The 19,736-nt window shown below is 37.6% G+C and overlaps 1 protein-coding gene and 1 long non-coding RNA gene across 3 annotated transcripts in view; one reads left to right on the plus strand and one right to left on the minus strand.

Annotated features, from left to right (window-relative positions):
* Nucleotides 1–13,780, plus strand: part of LOC141402751 (uncharacterized) — a 42,170-nt gene extending 28,390 nt beyond the window's left edge. The window contains exons 2-8 of one of the 2 annotated variants that reach the window (XR_012412708.1): nt 41–941; nt 1,930–2,925; nt 2,994–3,401; nt 3,462–3,650; nt 3,865–4,123; nt 4,683–4,785; nt 13,354–13,780. This is a non-coding gene — a long non-coding RNA (uncharacterized lncRNA). The remainder of the gene's footprint in view (nt 1–40; nt 942–1,929; nt 2,926–2,993; nt 3,402–3,461; nt 3,651–3,864; nt 4,124–4,682; nt 4,786–13,353) is intronic. The other variant, XR_012412709.1, reaches the window with a different exon arrangement.
* A 3,042-nt stretch (nt 13,781–16,822) lies between these two features.
* On the minus strand, nt 16,823–17,209 carry LOC141403128 (activity-regulated cytoskeleton associated protein 2-like). The gene has a single exon (XM_073985292.1). The coding sequence runs from the start codon at nt 17,207–17,209 to the stop codon at nt 16,823–16,825; it is 387 nt and encodes a 128-aa protein (XP_073841393.1).
* Nucleotides 17,210–19,736: the final 2,527 nt, after the last annotated feature.

Here is a 19,736-nt window from a genome sequence, read left to right on the forward strand (position 1 = left end):
ATATATTCGTATAAATGTTATAATATTGCACATGTTTTAGAACAAAAGTCACCACCAAAAAGCAGTTTGACACAATGGTCCAGATTTTGCAGAACAATCCAAATTTGGCCAGAGGTTACAGCAATGGAATAAAAAAAATTAACGTGAAAGAAGAGTGGAATAAAATTAGTACGAAACTCAACATTTTAGGACCACCAGTACGAACAGGTGAGGGTTGGATGAAAGTCTGGGCTGACTACAAATTCAAGTTAAGGAAGAAGTTAGTTCACAATAAGGCGGAATGTCGTGCTACAGGTGGAGGATCCTTCAACAGTACATATTAACAGACACGGAAGAAGCAGCATCAAGCTTGTTACAATTGGATACAATTGTAAACGCGGGCAATCAGTCAATTGGAATCCAGCAGCCTTCAACGCTTCGAGAAACAACCACTGAGGAAGAACTGTTTGAAGCATGTATAATCCATGAATATTTAGAAAACCACGATCCCTCCACAGTTACTCCCCCAAGCGTAAGCAGGTCTCATCCAAAAGAGCCGCAGGTCGTAGTGAACTAGGATCCCCGCACAATAACCCCTGTAAGCATAGGTATCACTCATGGAAATGAGCAACAGGTCCAAGTGAACCAGGATCCCTGCACACTAGTCACAAATACCCCTCACAGAAATGGATTTCAGCAACAGCATCCAATGACTTCTTCAAGAAGACAAAGGAAAGCTGACAGAAATATTTGCTTCTCGAAGAACAGCTGAAAGTCCAGACCGATTTATATGCCGATGTTAAGCGATCTTTAAGTGAGATAGAGAGGTACCAGCGCAAAAACTATAAGCTTACTGAGGAGTTGTTAAAACAAAAAAGACTTAGTTATAAACTAAAAGAAAAAAAGTAAAACTTTATAAGGAAGAAATAAGAATGTTACGAGCCACCTGTTGTGGCGCTATGGTGAGTATTTTCCAGCAAGCTCAGTGGGGCCATCTTCAGGGCGGTCCCAACCCAGTCAACCATAGCCCTAGGGGACGAACAATTATATTCAAAGAGGACTAACAAGAACAAATAAAAATAAAACGATCACAAAGACCAGATACACCTACAACAAGGGGGATTGGTGGCTTCACCCCCACACATCGCCCGCCCATCCTTGACCCTTAGATCCACATGACCATTTGTTTAAGGGCCCCGCAGTCCACAAACAATCACCTCAGGCTACACTCACCTCTCCTCCTCCACAGACAGAAATCAGAACATCATGTTACTTAAGTACATTCAAACAGTAATACAATTTATTAATCTTCTCATAACTGGTCTTAAACCTAACAGATACAAAAAATATGTCGATTCCTTAGAACATTAACGCCAATAAAAGTTATTATTTTTTTTTTTTCTTCTCTAAAAAGGAGACATTAGTACAGATTACCTTCACTCATTAATGGAACCCAACGAGGCCATAGTTCAGGCCAATACGTGCTACTTAATTTCCTACCTAAGAGAGCTCTTTTAGGGGGGGCTTCGGGGACTTCAATTTGTCCACACAATTTTTATTCAAATTTCGAACACAATAGAAATAATTCCATTTAACTTGGGGTAACCCTACTCTCCAAAACAAATCGATAAAAAACGGAGTTAATGTCCCTTACAAAAACAAAGAATTAAATAATAAATTAAACATAACACTTATCAGACATCACTTAACAACACAACTTAATCTATGTTAGAGGTATTTAAAAAAAAATTATATATGTTTTCTCAGTTAATTGTAGGTTTTCTATTTTTTTGTTTTAGTTTAATGTTTTATATCATTTTTGTAATTTTCCACAAATTTTAAATTATTTTTGCCTTTTGCATTTCTATCAATATTTCCTTTTTTGTAGTTTTAAATTTGTTTGTCAATAGTTAATCTTACTAATTTTCTTTAATCTCTTTATATTTTTAGGCAACGGTCTGGTGCGCCGGCGCTTTTCTGGATTGAAGCTGAACCAAATATTGGCTACTTAGTTTTACCTGGCTTTTCCACACTAAATTACTTTTGGAGTGGGGTCTTTTCTTTCCTCCAGGGAATCGGATACACTTGGCCAGGATAATTTAGCCCAGGAAAAACAATCAAGGCTTCTTTGTGTGTGTGTGTTTTTTTTTTTTTGAATAAAACGAGCTGACCTCTCCGCTTTGATAACCGGGGAGGTCAGTGAATGACGTCCGTTGCTGGTTGGCGAGATCTTTAAGAGAAAATACACGAACACAAATCACCATAAATAAATTGCCACATCACCATAAAAAAATATTAACTACACTTACAATTTGTTTTTATCGCCCACAACCTGGGTTTAGGGACAAGAAAATTGTCTTTCAATAAAAGAAATTCACACTAACTCGATTGTTTTATTACAACAAAATGGGGGTTTGCTTTTATGTTAAGCCAAAAAAAAACTGACATCAATTACCATCTGCGGCACACCGTTGGAAACTGAGAGGACATTTTAACCTCTTTTGGCCCTTTTATACTCAGGAAAAGGCGCTTAATTTTCCTCATTTTCTCATTTTCCAGACATTTATTTTGTTTTGGTTTTACCCCAACCTAAGAAGCCCTATAGTTCCCCCAGGGTTGTATTTCGCCATGCGTACAACTTTATGAATTGTCTGTGTCAATGCAACCGTGTATTGGAGGTGGTAGGTGGAAAGTTGCTTAGCGGCCGGTTTTTACAGTTCTTATGGCAAATTAATTAAATATAAAATACCACGCAACAAAACTTCAACATTCCAAAAGAAAACGAATGGAATGTTGATGTGCGTGTATTTCGCTATAAAAACTTTAGTCGTATAAAACAAATTGTTGCTGAAAGTTGGAAAAGAATAAGATCTGCGTGACCACGCGGAATGGCATCTCAAGAATTTGGAGAACTCTATTAAGTCTTTCTTCACAAAACGGAAAAAGGTAAGCATGTGACATTTATTTCCATAATGACATTCCCCAAAATTAATTATTTTGTATTATTTTCACAGGCAATTTTGCAACAAACCATTCATTCGCTTCTAGTAAATTCTTGGCGTCTATTTTTACGCATGTGAGTACGTGTGTGCATGACCTTCATTCAGTCAGCCTACCGTTACACGAATGGTGTCTCGACTTTACATTCATACATTGATGTGATACACATATGTACATCCGTGTGTGTGTGCATTTTTGTAATCAATCTGGTGGTAGTGGAGTTATTTATGTGTGCGTTCCTTTTTTTTTTTTGTACATGGTGTTACTCGCAACAAGGAGATGCCAGTTAACACCAACATGAACGGCGTTTCATTCTTATTTGTGTCTCAGAGGTGTTGCTCACAGATGCAAGAGGCCATTTAACCACCAAGTTTGTTTTTGTAAGACGATTTAACACTCACGTCAAGAAAACAAAATTAAAGGTAATATTTTCATTCAACTTTCTATCAGTGCAGTTCTAATTTGTTCATTTATATTTACAGGCATTTGGATTAGAAACAGTATGCCGGAGATTTGCAAAAGAGGAAACATTCTTCAATCGGCTGCTCTGGACACATACAGATTACTTTCAAATGGATTAAAATTTCCAATATTTTGGTATTTTTTCCCTATTTACCATTGTGACTTGACTAATTCTGACTGATTGCAATGAAGAGGTGTTCCATGAAGAGGTGAGTTAGGACGAGTTCGTGGTCACAAGGAAATTTAAAAAAAAAAATCTTTTTATGGCCTGTTGTAGAAAACAGAAATAAAAAGATGACCTCCAATCGCTTTGTAAGACAACATTGGCTACGAAGATTGACAGTGATGTGCTGTAACATCAATATTGACGTGTATGTAGGTAACCCCTAACTAATCTTTTTTTTCTTTTATTTCTCATTTCAGGTAATTTTTGTTGCTGTGGATTGAAACCTTACTGTCCCACACGAAACAAATGAGACTTGTGTGTAACCAAGGAACCGTGGGGTGTCAGGCATTGATTTATACGCCATATACATACATTATGCAGTAAGAGAAAATTTTCCCCTATTGCTTTGTTTGGCAGATGTGTATTGTATTGCTGAATTGTGGTGTATCAATACAACATTTTTACGACCTTGTTGGGGCAATAGCAAAGACAGGCTGAGGGCAACTTTGCCAACAGGTACGTGACGCATATGGTTTTGGATTATTAGTGAATTGGTTTGTGAATGCATAAAATTGTGTGTGAGTGATTAAAAGGCGTTGCGAAAAATGTAATGTGCTATTGCAACTTTATGACCATGGTTAAAAAAAGTGTGTTTGCAAAGACTAAGTGAAAACAAAGTGAGCATTTATTGAAACACGAATGAAGAATGGGAATTTCCTGCTGTTACCAAGCTGATACATTCTGAAAGCTTGCCCGAGTTCATGCTTCCCACAACAAATGAATTGAAAAAAACAAAATTATTGAAATACCATTCGGTTATAGTGAAAGTGTATAACAAAAAATGTGTGGCAATATGGGATTATGCCGTGAACTGAGATATGGAAAGCTGTGTGGCTAAAGTTAATGTGATCTAGTTAAAGACAACATTCTACTTAATTAACCGTAGTTTGACGCAGTATCGTTAGAGATTTGTGAAATACTCGTATTAAAGATTATGCATATTTCTCTTAAGTTTTCCTTAACAATACAATCATGGTATTTCGTTTTACTGAAATTGGTTTTTGTCTCGTTCCAGATCCTGTTGTTACGGCGGCATAATTGTACCACAAGCAAGTAGTAACTGGATAACAATCAAAACTGTTTTACCTGTCCTCATCATCATAACCGAAGGCACCCAGGTGAGTCTGTTCTTCTTTTTATTTGGTCGTAAATATCCATTATGCACAGTGTGGCCATTAATGATGTTGGTAATGATGACATTTGTGGCGAACAGGAAAATTTTGTTCGGTGTGTATCAGAAATGTTTGACTTGTAAACATGCATAAATGCTATATGAATACGCATACCCCTCAGTATTTTTCCGTGCAGGAAAATAATCAAAAAATATTTTTTTCTCGTTTTGACATATGGTCATTTGGCACCATAGTTACCTGGATGTGATAACGATTCTTATTGATGTGATTTAGCCAGGACAATTTTGTTCAATGATGTGATGGAAATAAGTGAATTGTAAATGTGCAACCCCATAATATTTTCCGTGGAGAATATTTTTTTACGACAATATACAGAGGTACAGATGACCTATTTTCGTTTGAAAATTTACAGCTTCGGTGCCATAACCAACATACACTTACAATTACGTGGAGTAATTCTTTGGTCACCTGCTATTACATTAGGATACATGCCACAATATCATTACGATTTGACATCCATATATAGAAGTATTTATCCTTTGTATTTTTTATATACTTTATGCATATAAATATATATCATTTTTTTATATATATCTCTTTTTTACTTTTGTGTTTACTTCTATTATTATATAGTTATGCCACATTGCATTTGTTTCCATATTTCAGCTAAATAGTGTTTCAACTTGATTAAGGGAAATAATTTATCTGTGATCTATAACTCAAAAAAAATTGCGATATGGTTTGTGATATTGATTTATCGGGGTTTGGTTCTTTAGTTATACTCCGTTTAGGAGAGAATTGTTAAGAATTTAGTGTATATTCGTTTAGGTAGCACCCTCTTGTTAGTGAGAACGTTCGCTTTAATTAAAAACATAATATTGGGTATAACATGGTCTCTTTTATTATATATATTGTTTGACTTTCAAACTTTTATCTCCGTGGGTAGTCATGCTCATTCACATTTTTTTTTTTTTATTTGCGGATGATAAATAGACATATTGGTTTTGCAATTCAAGATTGGGCCATCGGTAGGTGGTTTCGATTCTATGATTTGGTGTTGGTTAACACAACTTAGATACTGTTGATCACTTTTTAGTCCAAACTACTTTACAGGCGGAGTTTCTGAAACGTTTTCAGTACTATGGACAACTTAGCTGAGTTTACATTTGGTTTTAGTCCAGGTTATCTTTTTGAAAAATCTTATCCCCGTTTACACTCTCGTAGGGGATTAACTTATTTTATGCACAGGTAGCCATACTTCCTTTCTCCTTCCAAATTCCCTCAGCAGGGGATTTTGTATCTTGATGTGATTTATGTACAATAATTAACCTTTGGCCCAACGTGGGGAACTCCCACGCCCTGGTTAGTCTCATAAGCCGGGCATTAGGAAATATCGCACTTGGGGTTGTATAATAATAAAAAAAATCTTAGAAAAAAATATAATCACAACAACCATAATAAAAACATTCTCATGCAACATATAGATTAAATAAACTGGACATACACGACTTAATTTACTTAATCCAATATTGCACTATAGTTACTTTTATCACAGGTTTATTGCACTTTTGTTTATATTCTAAGATCTTTGGCGTGATATTTTCCAAGTGGTTTCCCTTGGAGTGTCTCCAGCTCATACAGGCTGTTGCCTACAGGCTTAACAATCCGGCATTTCAAAAACTTCTTGCAGAACTTGGCATTAATGTTGTTCTTGAAGTCGGACAGGGTATAGTTCCTCCTATACACTTCCTGTCCTGGTAAAAATTTGACAGTACGGGCTCGATGATTATATCTTTTTGCGCTGGACAGATAGGCTTGGTGTAGGTTTTCCTTCATCCGCTCTCTCATTAATTCCAATCTTTCTGATCTGTTTAGTTGTTCGATTTGGTGATCGTTTAGGGAATGTAGTTTCTTTGCCAACTTGTAATCGGTTCCATTGGTAAACATGTTATATCCAAACAGCGCGAAAAATGGATTAACACCTGTCGCTGAATGGACGGAGGTTCTAAGGGCTTGTTCGATTTCCGCTAGGTATAAATCCCAGTCACGGTGATCCTTTTCAACATATGTTCGTATGGCAGCGATCACGGACTGGTTTACTCGCTCTGAAGCGTTGGCTTGCGGCGAGTAAAAAGCTGTGGTCAGGTGATGGATCTTATAATTGTTTATCATTCGCTCGAACACTTTTGAAACGAATTGTTTCCCATTATCACTGTGAATCGTCTCTGGTACCCCGAATATCTGGAATACTTGGCTCTCCAGGAATTGTACTACGTTCTGTGCCGTGGCCTCTCTCATCGCGTGTAGGAAGGTGAATTTTGTAAAGTGGTCAACGACTATAAATATGTAGGCATTGCCCTTCCTAGACCTAGGGTACTTTCCCAGGAAATCGATGTACAATTTCTGAAAAGGCCTCTGGGTTAGCACTTCATCTCCGATTTCTGGGTTCATACGCTGGTTGACCGGCTTAGTTTCTTTACAAATTTCACAGTTACGGACAAATTGCCTGACCTGGGAAGACATTTTGGGCCAATAATAAAAGGTTTTCAACCGATTTAAGGTTTTTGTCACCCCATCGTGCATAGAGTTGCCATATATATGTGCCTTTTCAATCAGAACGTATGTTATGTCTTGAGGGACCCATAACTTCCACTCAAATTCAACCATTTCTTGTTCATAGTGCTTCATACGGATATATATTTTATCATCAATTATTTTCAAATCAGGTAATTGTTCTTTATTTTGTGAGATGGTGTTCCGCAGTTCAACATATTCCTCACTTTCAAAGGCAGTGGTCTCGAAGTCTAGAATATCGTCGTGACTTATTTCCTCTATAAGGACATTTGACTCCGAAGGCATTCGAGATAATGTGTCGGCTACTATATTTTCTGAACCCTTCCGGTGTTCTATACTAAAATCGTAGGCTTGCAATTGCAGTGACCATCGCGCAAGTCTCCCGCTCAGATCCTTCAATGCCATCAGCCACTTGAGGCTGGCATTGTCCGTGATTATTGTGAATTTCATTAATTCAACGTAAGGACGGAACCTCTTCACGGCTAAAACCGCGGCCAAACACTCCTTTTCCGTGACTGTGTAATTCCTCTGGGCTGAATTTAATTTTTGAGAATAGAATGCTATCGGGTTCTCTCCATCATCATTATTTTTCTGAAAAAGTACCGCCCCGATTCCATATTCGGAGGCGTCACATTGAATATAAAATTCTTTGCCAAAGTCGGGGTGTCGGAGAACCGGTGCGGAGGTTAATGCGTGTTTCAGCAACTGAAACGACTCCATTGCTTTCGGTGTCATGCTGAACTTCTGTCCCTTTTTTAAGGTGTCTGTCAGGGCGGCCGAGATTGAAGCGAAATCTTTGATAAATCTTCGGTACCACCCTGCAGTACCGAGGAAACTCCTCACTTCTCTTGGTGACTTCGGAGGTGGTATCTTTTGTATAGCACTAACCTTTTCGGGGTCGGTTTTCAGCATTCCGCTACCGATTATAAAACCTAGATACTTCAATTCTCGAAAGCAGAACAAAGACTTTTTTAGCCCAATAGTTAAATTTGCTCTTTGCAGGCATACAGCTACTTCTTCCAATAATTTCAAATGATTTTCGAAGTCATCTGCGATAATGAGAAGGTCATCCAAATATATGAAGACATTGGATTTAAGTCGTCCTGGTATGACCTTGCCCATTAGTCGGCATAGCCTCTGCGCCGCATTGCAGAGGCCAGACGGCATAACCCTGAATTGGTACAGTGGTCGACCTGGTATGGTAAAGGCAGTATACGGCTTGGCTTCTTCCTCCAACTCAATCTGCCAAAACGCATACTTCAGGTCGACACTGCTTATATAGTGGGTCTGATCGATACGGCTTAATATCCCATCTATATTCTGCAATGGGTATGCATCCTTGACCGTTACCGCATTCAATTTCCTCGCATCGAGGCAGAATCTATTTTTGTTGGGTTTTCGGACGACAGTGGTCCTGTTGCTCCAGGGTGAGTCGCTTTCCTCAATCACTTTTAACGCGAGCATATTGTCTATTTCTTTATACACTATCTCTTGCACAGCGGGTGACAAGGGATAATGTCCATCCTTGACAGGATTAGCCCCCTCTACTAATTTGATTGCATGCTTTTCAAGACTTGTGCAACCTAAGCCCATCTCTTCGAAGGTCGGGAACTTCTTTACTATTTCATCTAGTCTCTTTCGCTGATCATCGGTGAGTTTATGCATGTTTACGTTATCATTGGAGGATGCTCCGTGGATTTGTTTTTGTGTATCTATGCTGACTTCTTCGACTTCAAAAATTTCTGGTGCAATTTCAAACCGTTTCCAGAAATCTGTGCCCAAGTATAGATCCTGTTCAAGGTCAGGACATAGAAAGAAGAACATTTTGTAGCATTTCTGTTTGTATTCGACTTCTATCTCTACTTTTCCCAAGATTCTGTAGGTTTTTCCTGCTGCGGTACTAACATTAGTTTGTTGCGGTTTAATTTCGAGTTGCAATTCTTCTGTTATTTCTCTGCAGTGCTTTCCCAGTATACTTACTGTTGCACCTGAATCCAGTAGGCCTCTCATTTCTTTTCCATTTATTTTGATGACGGCATATGGCCTTGGGTCTGACTCAGTACAACATCTTACTATGGATTCTGCTATGAATTTTTTTAATAGTTTGTTTTGCTTATGTTTTTGTCTCAACTCTATTATGCGTTTCCGGTTTTTACTTTGTTTGTGTGTATTTTCCTTGCGGACATCGACACTATATGTTGATTTGCCCACATTAGTTGTTATTTCTTCATCCCTGAAAATTTCAGACCTCTTCTCGTTGTATATTTGTTCTCTGACATCCAAAGGGAGATAGTGTCGGATTTGAGCATAAGTTGGGTTGTTGTTATTGTTTATGGTATCTGGGCATTCGGTACTGCGGGTGGGTCGGTGGAACGATGGTTCCCCGCTGAGACCATGTTCTTCCTCCCGTTTCCCGTCTTACAGTTTTGGCATTTAGGGGCTGTCGTATTTGGTTTCCCGCATTTGAAACAGAAAAAGTTCCTTTGGGAAGAAGGACAATCCCTGAAGCCATGCCCTGTGTTTTGGCAGTTCCAGCAAATTATTTGTTGGTTAAGAGCGGATACATCTATAATCTCTTGTGGCTCTTCAAAATTGTTGTATATTCCTGGTTCCTCTTCCTGTAGGGCATGTACACGCATTTGTTTGTTTATTGGTGGTGGTGCCGATTGGCTTTGATCTTTACGGAAGAATGTCCGCTCTATTTCTAGACATTCTACGCGTAATTGCTCCAGAGATGATATTGGCATTGAGTACACGATACTCGACAGGTTCTTCCTAAGATTCTTTTTAACTAGTGAAATCATCTCATATTCCCTAACCGACTTCTCAAGTTTTGACCTCATGAGGTTTATGTCATCGAAGAAGGCATCGATAGACTCGGTCGGCCCTTGTTTACGCTCCAAGAGATCACGCATAGCTTCAAAACACGTTCGCCTTACTTTGAACCGTTCTGTCAATCCATGTTTCAAGGATTCCCAATCATTTATGGTCTCAGACCTCTGTTGAAGCCAATACCATTCTTGGGCTGGTCCAGAAACGAGAATGTGGAATTCATTTAGAATGTCTTCCCATGCTAAATGATACTGTCTTTGAAAATGTTCTAGACGATAAATAAAATCTTCCACCGATAATGTATTAGGCCTTCCCGAGAAGTTTATGCCAAAACGCTCTACTTTTATTCCATGTGTCCCTGTACTAAATGTTGAGGGTGGTAACCCATTCCTGCGATTCATACCGCTGGTATTATCACTCAGTGGTGGTTGAGGCACAGAATTGGTTGTTGGGTTATTCGAAGGAGGTTGATAATTATGTGGAAAATTGGGCGGAAGATTAGGTTGCCCATTAACATTCAGTCTAGCTACATTCTCATTAAGCTTATCAATCACGGTATATATCTTTTCCATTTCTTTCGCAACACTTTGTTCTACCCATGACTTTAAATAATCTTTAGCGTTATTCACGCTGTCGGACACCATGTTCCTAATGGTATTCTGAGTATCACTCTGTTGATTTCCAGGCATAGCAGTCTTATTAGGATTAGATAGATTCCTCGCAGCGGCAGCACTAGTAGTGGGTGGTTGATTATTAATAGAACCTGACAGGTCAATAAAAGTAGTGTCTCTATTCATATTCGATTGCTCCATTGCGTGGGCTATTAACTTTTTCTTCTTTTGACTTGGCCTAGGTGTTAAACCCAAGAGCCTACTATTATCAAAAGCAAGGGTTCTATTGCGTTTACTTCGCCTTTTACCAGCAATGTAGTCACTCATTAGTTCTTCGGTCAACAATTATCGACTTAGAACTTTACTGAGTTGTGTAAAATACAGTAAAAAAAATTATGTGGGCAGTAACCAAAATAAGCTAGAATGTCGATGGTATAATAATTGATGGTAAAAAAAAGTAATCGGATAGAGTAAAAATAATATATGATATAATGGATCTTGTGTGGATCAAATTAAGAAAAACAAATTTAATATTCTAAACTATTATAAAAATCTAAACGTATAAATTAGTTTATTAGTGATTAATTAAAAGATATATGAAAAATCATTCGGTAAGAAAGAAAACAAACACATATAATATTAGACGTAAATACGTGCAGAATATGAATTGGTTTTAGTTTAGTTAGCTGTTTAATATAATAACACATACGAGAGGAAGTTCGGTGATCTTTTCAGTGGCCTGTGAGGTGAATAGTGGAATAGCTTTTTTTTTTTTTTTTTTTTGATTTTTTTTATGTATATATATACTTGAGTGTCCTAATCAGGTTGCTTAGGTGTACTAGTAGACTGGACTTAACAAAAATTTTTTTTGAATAAATTCAATATACTGAGTTCGCACCACGGCAGTTTTCAGACAGAAGTTAGAAACAGGTCTCGTGACCAAGTACTTTTAGACAATGCACACCTATGAAAATTCTATCACAGTAGCTATTGACCATTTCCCTATGCGGACTCTGTAAATTGATTTTACTCTTTAGTGATGACACATTTAATATTTTAAGGGTAGTACCACGGCAATTTTTCTAAACAGTAAAAAAAAAAGTCTCGTGAACGAGTACTCTTTGTGCGAGCAGTCTGCGAAACCTTCATCGCAGAAGACATTGCACAATTTCCCCTATACTGCCCCTACGTCTATAGAAAGGAACTTACAAAAACACAAAAAAAAGGACAGGTCATTACAGACAATACATTCATGTTACATTAGACGAACAGGATTATTGCGTTGACCCTAGTAATTGGAGCGGGAATCCTAATTTTCTACACTATAACCTATATATTGCAAAATTTATCACTAGTTTTAAAGGTATAAAACGGTGTTTGCAACCTAGGTTATCTTTGATAAAAAATGTGATTGCCGCTGTTTTTCTATTGCACCCTATAGTCTATTGCTATGTGCTTTGATGGTATTGCACAGTTTTGATTAATATGTTTTTTTTTCTTCCGTTTGGGCGCCATATTGTTACGAGCCACCTGTTGTGGCGCTATGGTGAGTATTTTCCAGCAAGCTCAGTGGGGCCATCTTCAGGGCGGTCCCAACCCAGTCAACCATAGCCCTAGGGGACGAACAATTATATTCAAAGAGGACTAACAAGAACAAATAAAAATAAAACGATCACAAAGACCAGATACACCTACAACAAGGGGGATTGGTGGCTTCACCCCCACACATCGCCCGCCCATCCTTGACCCTTAGATCCACATGACCATTTGTTTAAGGGCCCCGCAGTCCACAAACAATCACCTCAGGCTACACTCACCTCTCCTCCTCCACAGACAGAAATCAGAACATCATGTTACTTAAGTACATTCAAACAGTAATACAATTTATTAATCTTCTCATAACTGGTCTTAAACCTAACAGATACAAAAAATATGTCGATTCCTTAGAACATTAACGCCAATAAAAGTTATTATTTTTTTTTTTTTCTTCTCTAAAAAGGAGACATTAGTACAGATTACCTTCACTCATCAATGGAACCCAACGAGGCCATAGTTCAGGCCAATACGTGCTACTTAATTTCCTACCTAAGAGAGCTCTTTTAGGGGGGGGCTTCGGGGACTTCAATTTGTCCACACAATTTTTATTCAAATTTCGAACACAATAGAAATAATTCCATTTAACTTGGGGTAACCCTACTCTCCAAAACAAATCGATAAAAAACGGAGTTAATGTCCCTTACAAAAACAAAGAATTAAATAATAAATTAAACATAACACTTATCAGACATCACTTAACAACACAACTTAATCTATGTTAGAGGTATTTAAAAAAAAATTATATATGTTTTCTCAGTTAATTGTAGGTTTTCTATTTTTTTGTTTTAGTTTAATGTTTTATATCATTTTTGTAATTTTCCACAAATTTTAAATTATTTTTGCCTTTTGCATTTCTATCAATATTTCCTTTTTTGTAGTTTTAAATTTGTTTGTCAATAGTTAATCTTACTAATTTTCTTTAATCTCTTTATATTTTTAGGCAACGGTCTGGTGCGCCGGCGCTTTTCTGGATTGAAGCTGAACCAAATATTGGCTACTTAGTTTTACCTGGCTTTTCCACACTAAATTACTTTTGGAGTGGGGTCTTTTCTTTCCTCCAGGGAATCGGATACACTTGGCCAGGATAATTTAGCCCAGGAAAAACAATCAAGGCTTCTTTGTGTGTGTGTTTTTTTTTGAATAAAACGAGCTGACCTCTCCGCTTTGATAACCGGGGAGGTCAGTGAATGACGTCCGTTGCTGGTTGGCGAGATCTTTAAGAGAAAATACACGAACACAAATCACCATAAATAAATTGCCACATCACCATAAAAAAATATTAACTACACTTACAATTTGTTTTTATCGCCCACAACCTGGGTTTAGGGACAAGAAAATTGTCTTTCAATAAAAGAAATTCACACTAACTCGATTGTTTTATTACAACAAAATGGGGGTTTGCTTTTATGTTAAGCCAAAAAAAAACTGACATCAATTACCATCTGCGGCACACCGTTGGAAACTGAGAGGACATTTTAACCTCTTTTGGCCCTTTTATACTCAGGAAAAGGCGCTTAATTTTCCTCATTTTCTCATTTTCCAGACATTTATTTTGTTTTGGTTTTACCCCAACCTAAGAAGCCCTATAGTTCCCCCAGGGTTGTATTTCGCCATGCGTACAACTTTATGAATTGTCTGTGTCAATGCAACCGTGTATTGGGCACCATTTTTCCTAACCCTTCCCAGCAAAACCGTTTCCGCGTTATTTTCTTGTTGAAGGTGGTAGGTGGAAAGTTGCTTAGCGGCCGGTTTTTACAGTTCTTATGGCAAATTAATTAAATATAAAATACCACGCAACAAGAAATAAGGCCGAATTTAGAAAGGAGATGCTACAATGTAGAAAAAATGAAATCGAAATTCAAAGAAAACACCTCGAATTAGAAGAACTAAGAAATAATTTAGGGCCTGTTTATGTATGTCGATAAGAAAACGAATGCGGAAGAAAAACTACCAAAATTGAGTGTGTATTTCAAATTTGTTTTTTGTTTTGAAGCAAAAGCAAATGAAATAATATTTCAAAAACTAAAGTTTGGGTGTCTTTCATGCGCATAAATTTTCGTTTCGAAATACATAAACTGGGGGTATTAGTCGACCCTTTGCCAAGCAACATATAAACATAGTTTCCATATTTTATACTCAAAATGAATTTTATTTTTATAAGTAGTTTTTCTATAAGTAGTTTATAATTAAATCTAAGGTATGTTACAAATAAAGTGAATTACGTATTTAAAGATTGAAACAGTTCTTGTTGTGCTCCACGTTGGTGCGCCAATGAAACAGTTCTGCCTCTCAACTGGTACATTAAATGAAAAGGCCGAAGAGTTTAGTTTTGAAGAAACACTTTTATTATTACTCTGAGCAAACTTATCTGATAGTTACTATGTAACGCGTTAGAATGGAGTTTGCTGAATGAGCGAATTCTTTAAATTTTCTTCCGCTTAGCTGCTCGGTATGAGAAGCGCGAAAGTCGTCTAGACATAGTTGTATTTTATTAATTAAGTTGTAATCCAATTCAGGGTTGTATTTCCTTAAACTAGGTTTACATTAATGTTTAAATTACTATATACGTTTACATATTAATTCATGAGTTTTAACATACTAAATAAAATATTTACAAAATATACACAGTGGACCGTTTCAGTCTCCCCCTCGGATGCTGAAGACGTCCCGACGAAGCATCCGTAATAAACTGGACTATCTGTTAGGAGGGAACGGCTGCTTCGGTTGGATCTCCCCCTGGAGATATGGTGGATACGGTAATACAATCTGCTTATGTTGGTCCTCCCCCTGAAGTGAAGGTAGATAACTAACAGCAGTGTCATCTTTATGGCTAACTCCAATTATGTGTGGCGGTAACGACGTATTCTTACGCGCCTCCCCCTGGAGTAAAGTTACCTTCGTTGCATGAGGGACGACAATGGGAACTTCTGCTCTGGCCTTTCTCTTGTACTTACGAGATCGGTGCGGAGGTATTGTGTCGATTCGATGAACCTTCATTGTATTTTCTTCATTGGCAACATTTATAAATTGTATCGAGTACATTGGAATGGATGACACGTTCGAATATTGCGGAGGAATATCTTGTAGGGATTCGTTGGTTGATGGTGGGTGCGGAATATTTTTGTTACCTTCCACGAACTGGACGAACTTTGATGCTTTCTCAGTTTTGATTGGCTCTTTATGAATACGGTCATCAACAGAAAGAATCGGTATATTAATCAGACTGGAGAAGGGATACTTGACGCTATGGTCATCTTCAAAATACCAACAGCGTTTTCCCATATTCAAGACTATGCCACATTCTTCCAAAAAGTCTGTTCCAAGTAATGTGCGATTATTGGTGGCATATGGAAGACAAACAAATCGGATCTTACGGCTTCTGTTTCCAATTACGACGTCACACACTGTTGATTCCACGACAGAGTTTTTTGATGAACCATCTGCCAGACTCACATCAGCATTTACTTTTTGGAAATGGCATCCGTTTCTTCTCAAAATATTTGTAAGGCTTGGGCTGGAAACACTTATGGGCCGATTCCGTACAGCGAGGCGAGTCATGTCGCGTCGTCTATCGTCTCTGTGACAACATTTAAAAAATGCACTACGTACAGCGATAGAAAATAATCGTCGATAAGAAGTTATTTTTATTTTTTTTATTTTATTTTTATTCGTTAGTAAAAATGTACGGCGACAGCTAATTTGTTGTCGCCGGAAAATGAACATTTCGGCGACAAAATTTGACGACGTCAGGCGATATTGCCATACGGAATCGAAAAATTGCATTTGGCGACGCGACGCGACACGACTCGCCTCGCTGTACGGAATCGGCCCATTATTTTCGCTCCAGTGTCAAATATTGCTTCACCGTGTAACCCAAAGACTTCTACATGCGTCGTTGGAAGATGTCGACCCATTATTCCGGTTACAATTGTATTAAAATTTAGCTGCTGAGGACTTTCTTTGTTACTGCTGCTGCATGTTGCGCAGTTTGCTCTAAAAACTCTAGGCTCTCCACATCCATAGCACGCTATTGTTGTTGTTCTTTGTTGCTGTGTCTTACTCACATTATGCGTTTGTTCTTGTTTCAGTTGAGTCTTCGCATATTCGTCTTGCTGCTGTTGTTGGCGTGCCACTCGCTTTTCCAGTTTCTTGCACAGATCTTCGCTGTGATTAGTTTCCTGGCAGAAGCGACAGCGCACAAACTCTGTCGCACACTTTGGTTTTCCCTTGTTGTGTGTTTCGAGCAGCGTCAACTCAGCTTCTCTGCAGGTAGACAGCAAATCCTCAAATGTTTTCACATTTTCTCTACGCACACGCTCTCTAATGTTTGTATTGAGCAATCCAAAAACAATGTTGAGTTGAACCTCTTCAGACACAGGAACGGCCAGCTGTGCAAACAACAACCGTTGCTAACACACAAAATAGTCTGTGGGTTCGTTTTGTTGTTGCTTCGTCTCAACAATGCTTGCGAAAATGCGCCAATCAGGTAGCGGTGGTGCAAATGTTTTCTTGATTAGTTGTATTGCTGCATCAAATGTGGTGATTGTGTGTTTCACACCAATCCACCAGTTGGCAGCATAACCCTCAAATAAAAGTTGTAGCCCTTTGACAGCATCTGCATCTGTAATCGACTCAATTTCCTTGTACACACTTATCGCTGTCACAAATTCTTCAACAACGGCGGCGTCTCGCTCTCCCTTGAAGCGAGCAGTGCAATGCGCAAATGACCCAGCACGGCCAAATCTACGCATTGCCTGGATAAGTTGTTGGAATTGTGCATCGGTAAACTGCGCCATAATTTCGTCTCCAGACAGGTACTCGTTCTTTTGTTCTTCTTCGGCTTTAATGTCGTTGTCCGTGGCCACTGCGTTGGGCGTCAATGAAACAGCTTCTTGTTGTGCTTCACGTTGGTGCGCCAATAAAACGGTGCTGGTCTCTCAACGTGCATTAAATGAAAAGGCCGAAGAGTTTAATGTTCAAAGAACACTTTTATTATTACTCTGAGCAAACTTATCTGATAGTTACTATGTAACGCGTTAGAATGGAGTTTGCTGAATGAGCGAATTCTTTAAATTTTCTTCCGCTTAGCTGCTCGGTATGAGAAGCGCGAAAGTCGTCTAGACATAGTTTTATTTCATTTATTAAGTTGTAATCCAATTCAGGGTTGTATTTCCTTAAACTAGGTTTACATTAATGTTTAAATTACTATATACGTTTACATATTAATTCATGAGTTTTAACATACTAAATAAAATATTTACAAAATATACACAGTGGACCGTTTCAAGATAGCATTATTGATGATCTTATATCTATAGCGTTTGAATCGTCGTGCATTTCAACGTCATTGGAATCTGGTACGACGGGAATTGTGCCAAGTTCTGGACTTTCAATTTTGAAATGTATGCAAATTTTGTGCAGTGCTGCACAAACTGCAGTTACTTTTCCACACATATCAGGAGTGTAGTGCAATTGTCTCGCGCCTAGTATGCACCGAAATCTGTTTTTTAAAACGCCAATTGTTCGCTCCACTATATTTCTTGTCTTTGAATGTACTGTGTTGAATTTACTTTCTGGGGAACCTTCATCAGCGGATCTAAATGGAGTGATTAAAAAAGGTTCTAATGGATACCCTGCATCACCTAAAGAAACGTATTAATTTTTGCTCATATTAGTATAATATATTTCTATATTTACGTAATAACCACGTATTTCTTTCACCACTTTCATAATTATCTTTCAAGTGTTGTTTCAAATCGCTTGTATTCCACACTAAAGAGTCGTGAACAGATCCCTGATGATGTGATGATATATATCTTATTCTTAACCTGTGATCACAAACCTACAAAATACAATTTTATCATTATAAATTTGTGCATTATTTATACGAAATAAAACATACCACAGTTGCATTAAGGCTATAGAAACCTTTCCGGTTCAAATATTTAAACCGTTCTTCCATTTTTGGAGCAACAATTTTGATGTGTGTCCCATCTATACATCCAATTACACCAGGAAATCCAGTTTTTTCGAAAAAATGTTCCTTAACTTCATATTTCTCATCTTCTTGAGTGGGAAAGGATATCCATTTCGGGCAGAGCTTCTTATGCATTACATCTATGCATTCGCGGAAAACATTGCTCACAGACGACTTTGAGAGGCTGACATTGAAATCGTTGCCAGCGCCTTTTTGGTAACTGCCTTCAGCAAGTATCCGCATTGTTGCTGAGAGTTTCACTACATTTGGTACACACGTCGCCCTTATCTGATCATAAAGATCGGGTTCAATTAGCTCGAGAACATATTTGAATGCATCCTTAGTAAGCCTGAAGTAACTAACAAATCTAAAAACAAAACATGAACATTTTTCCTTTTTTCATTTAAGTGTTTACTTACTGAGTATCAGTCATGGAAAATATGTTTGATTCTTGCCGTAACTGTTTTCGTCTTACGTTTAAATCATTCGGAGTATATTCATCCTCCTCGTCAGATATAAAATAACCCAGACTTAACATTTTTATGGTTTATTAATAAATAATTGTTTTTTTATTTTAACTGACGCTATTTTTTTGTTTTCTTTTTTATAACAGGGTGGCGTGTAATAGTCGAAAATGTTAATAATCTTCAACACCCTGTATTTTTGCAATCTATTACAAAACAGACGTAGTCGAAAATTTTACATAATACAGTAGAATCTCACAAATTAGAACGCTCACAAATTAGAACCTTCCAGAAATTAGAACAGGGCTTATAAATATATTGAACGTTCTGAAATTAGGCCCCCGGAGTTCTAATTTCTGGACATTTTTTTTTTTTGTTGAATTTATTTTGAGTCAAAATGTTCAAAAACACATTTGCGTTCTAAAATTAGGTCCCGGGGGTCTAATTTCTGGACATTTTTTTTGTGCTTTTATTTTTTAACAAACATGTGTTTTACTCTGATTTTGAGTTAAAACGTTCAAAAACACACTTACATGATTTTTACGCTCTAAAATTAGGCCCCGGGGGTCTAATTTCTGGACATTTTTGTTTGGGCTTTTATTTTTTAAGAAACATGATTTGTACGCTCTAATTTCTAGATATTTTTTGTGAAATTTGTGTTTGCAACATTGTTTCCTTTTTGATGAGTGGAAAAGCAATAATTACGCTCTTATGTTATGACACTGAGTTCTAATTTGGTGGTGAATTGTCTCTTAACCATAGATGGGCTTTCTCGCACGTTAGCGTTGCTGTGGTTTGTTTCTCTTTTTCGTTGTAACAACATAAATAAACATTTACGGGATGTTTTGTTATTGGGTTTTTAATAAAATTGTTTTTTATAAT

The sequence above is a fragment of the Musca autumnalis genome, unplaced genomic scaffold (assembly GCF_047663935.1).
Source record: "Musca autumnalis isolate F117 unplaced genomic scaffold, ASM4766393v1 scaffold_4, whole genome shotgun sequence".
Lineage (NCBI taxonomy): Eukaryota > Metazoa > Arthropoda > Insecta > Diptera > Muscidae > Musca > Musca autumnalis.

Excerpts from the sequence above, each read along its gene's own strand:
- LOC141403128 (XM_073985292.1), bottom strand. The coding sequence starts at position 17,209 with ATGGCGCAGTTTACCGATGCACAATTCCAACAACTTATCCAGGCAATG.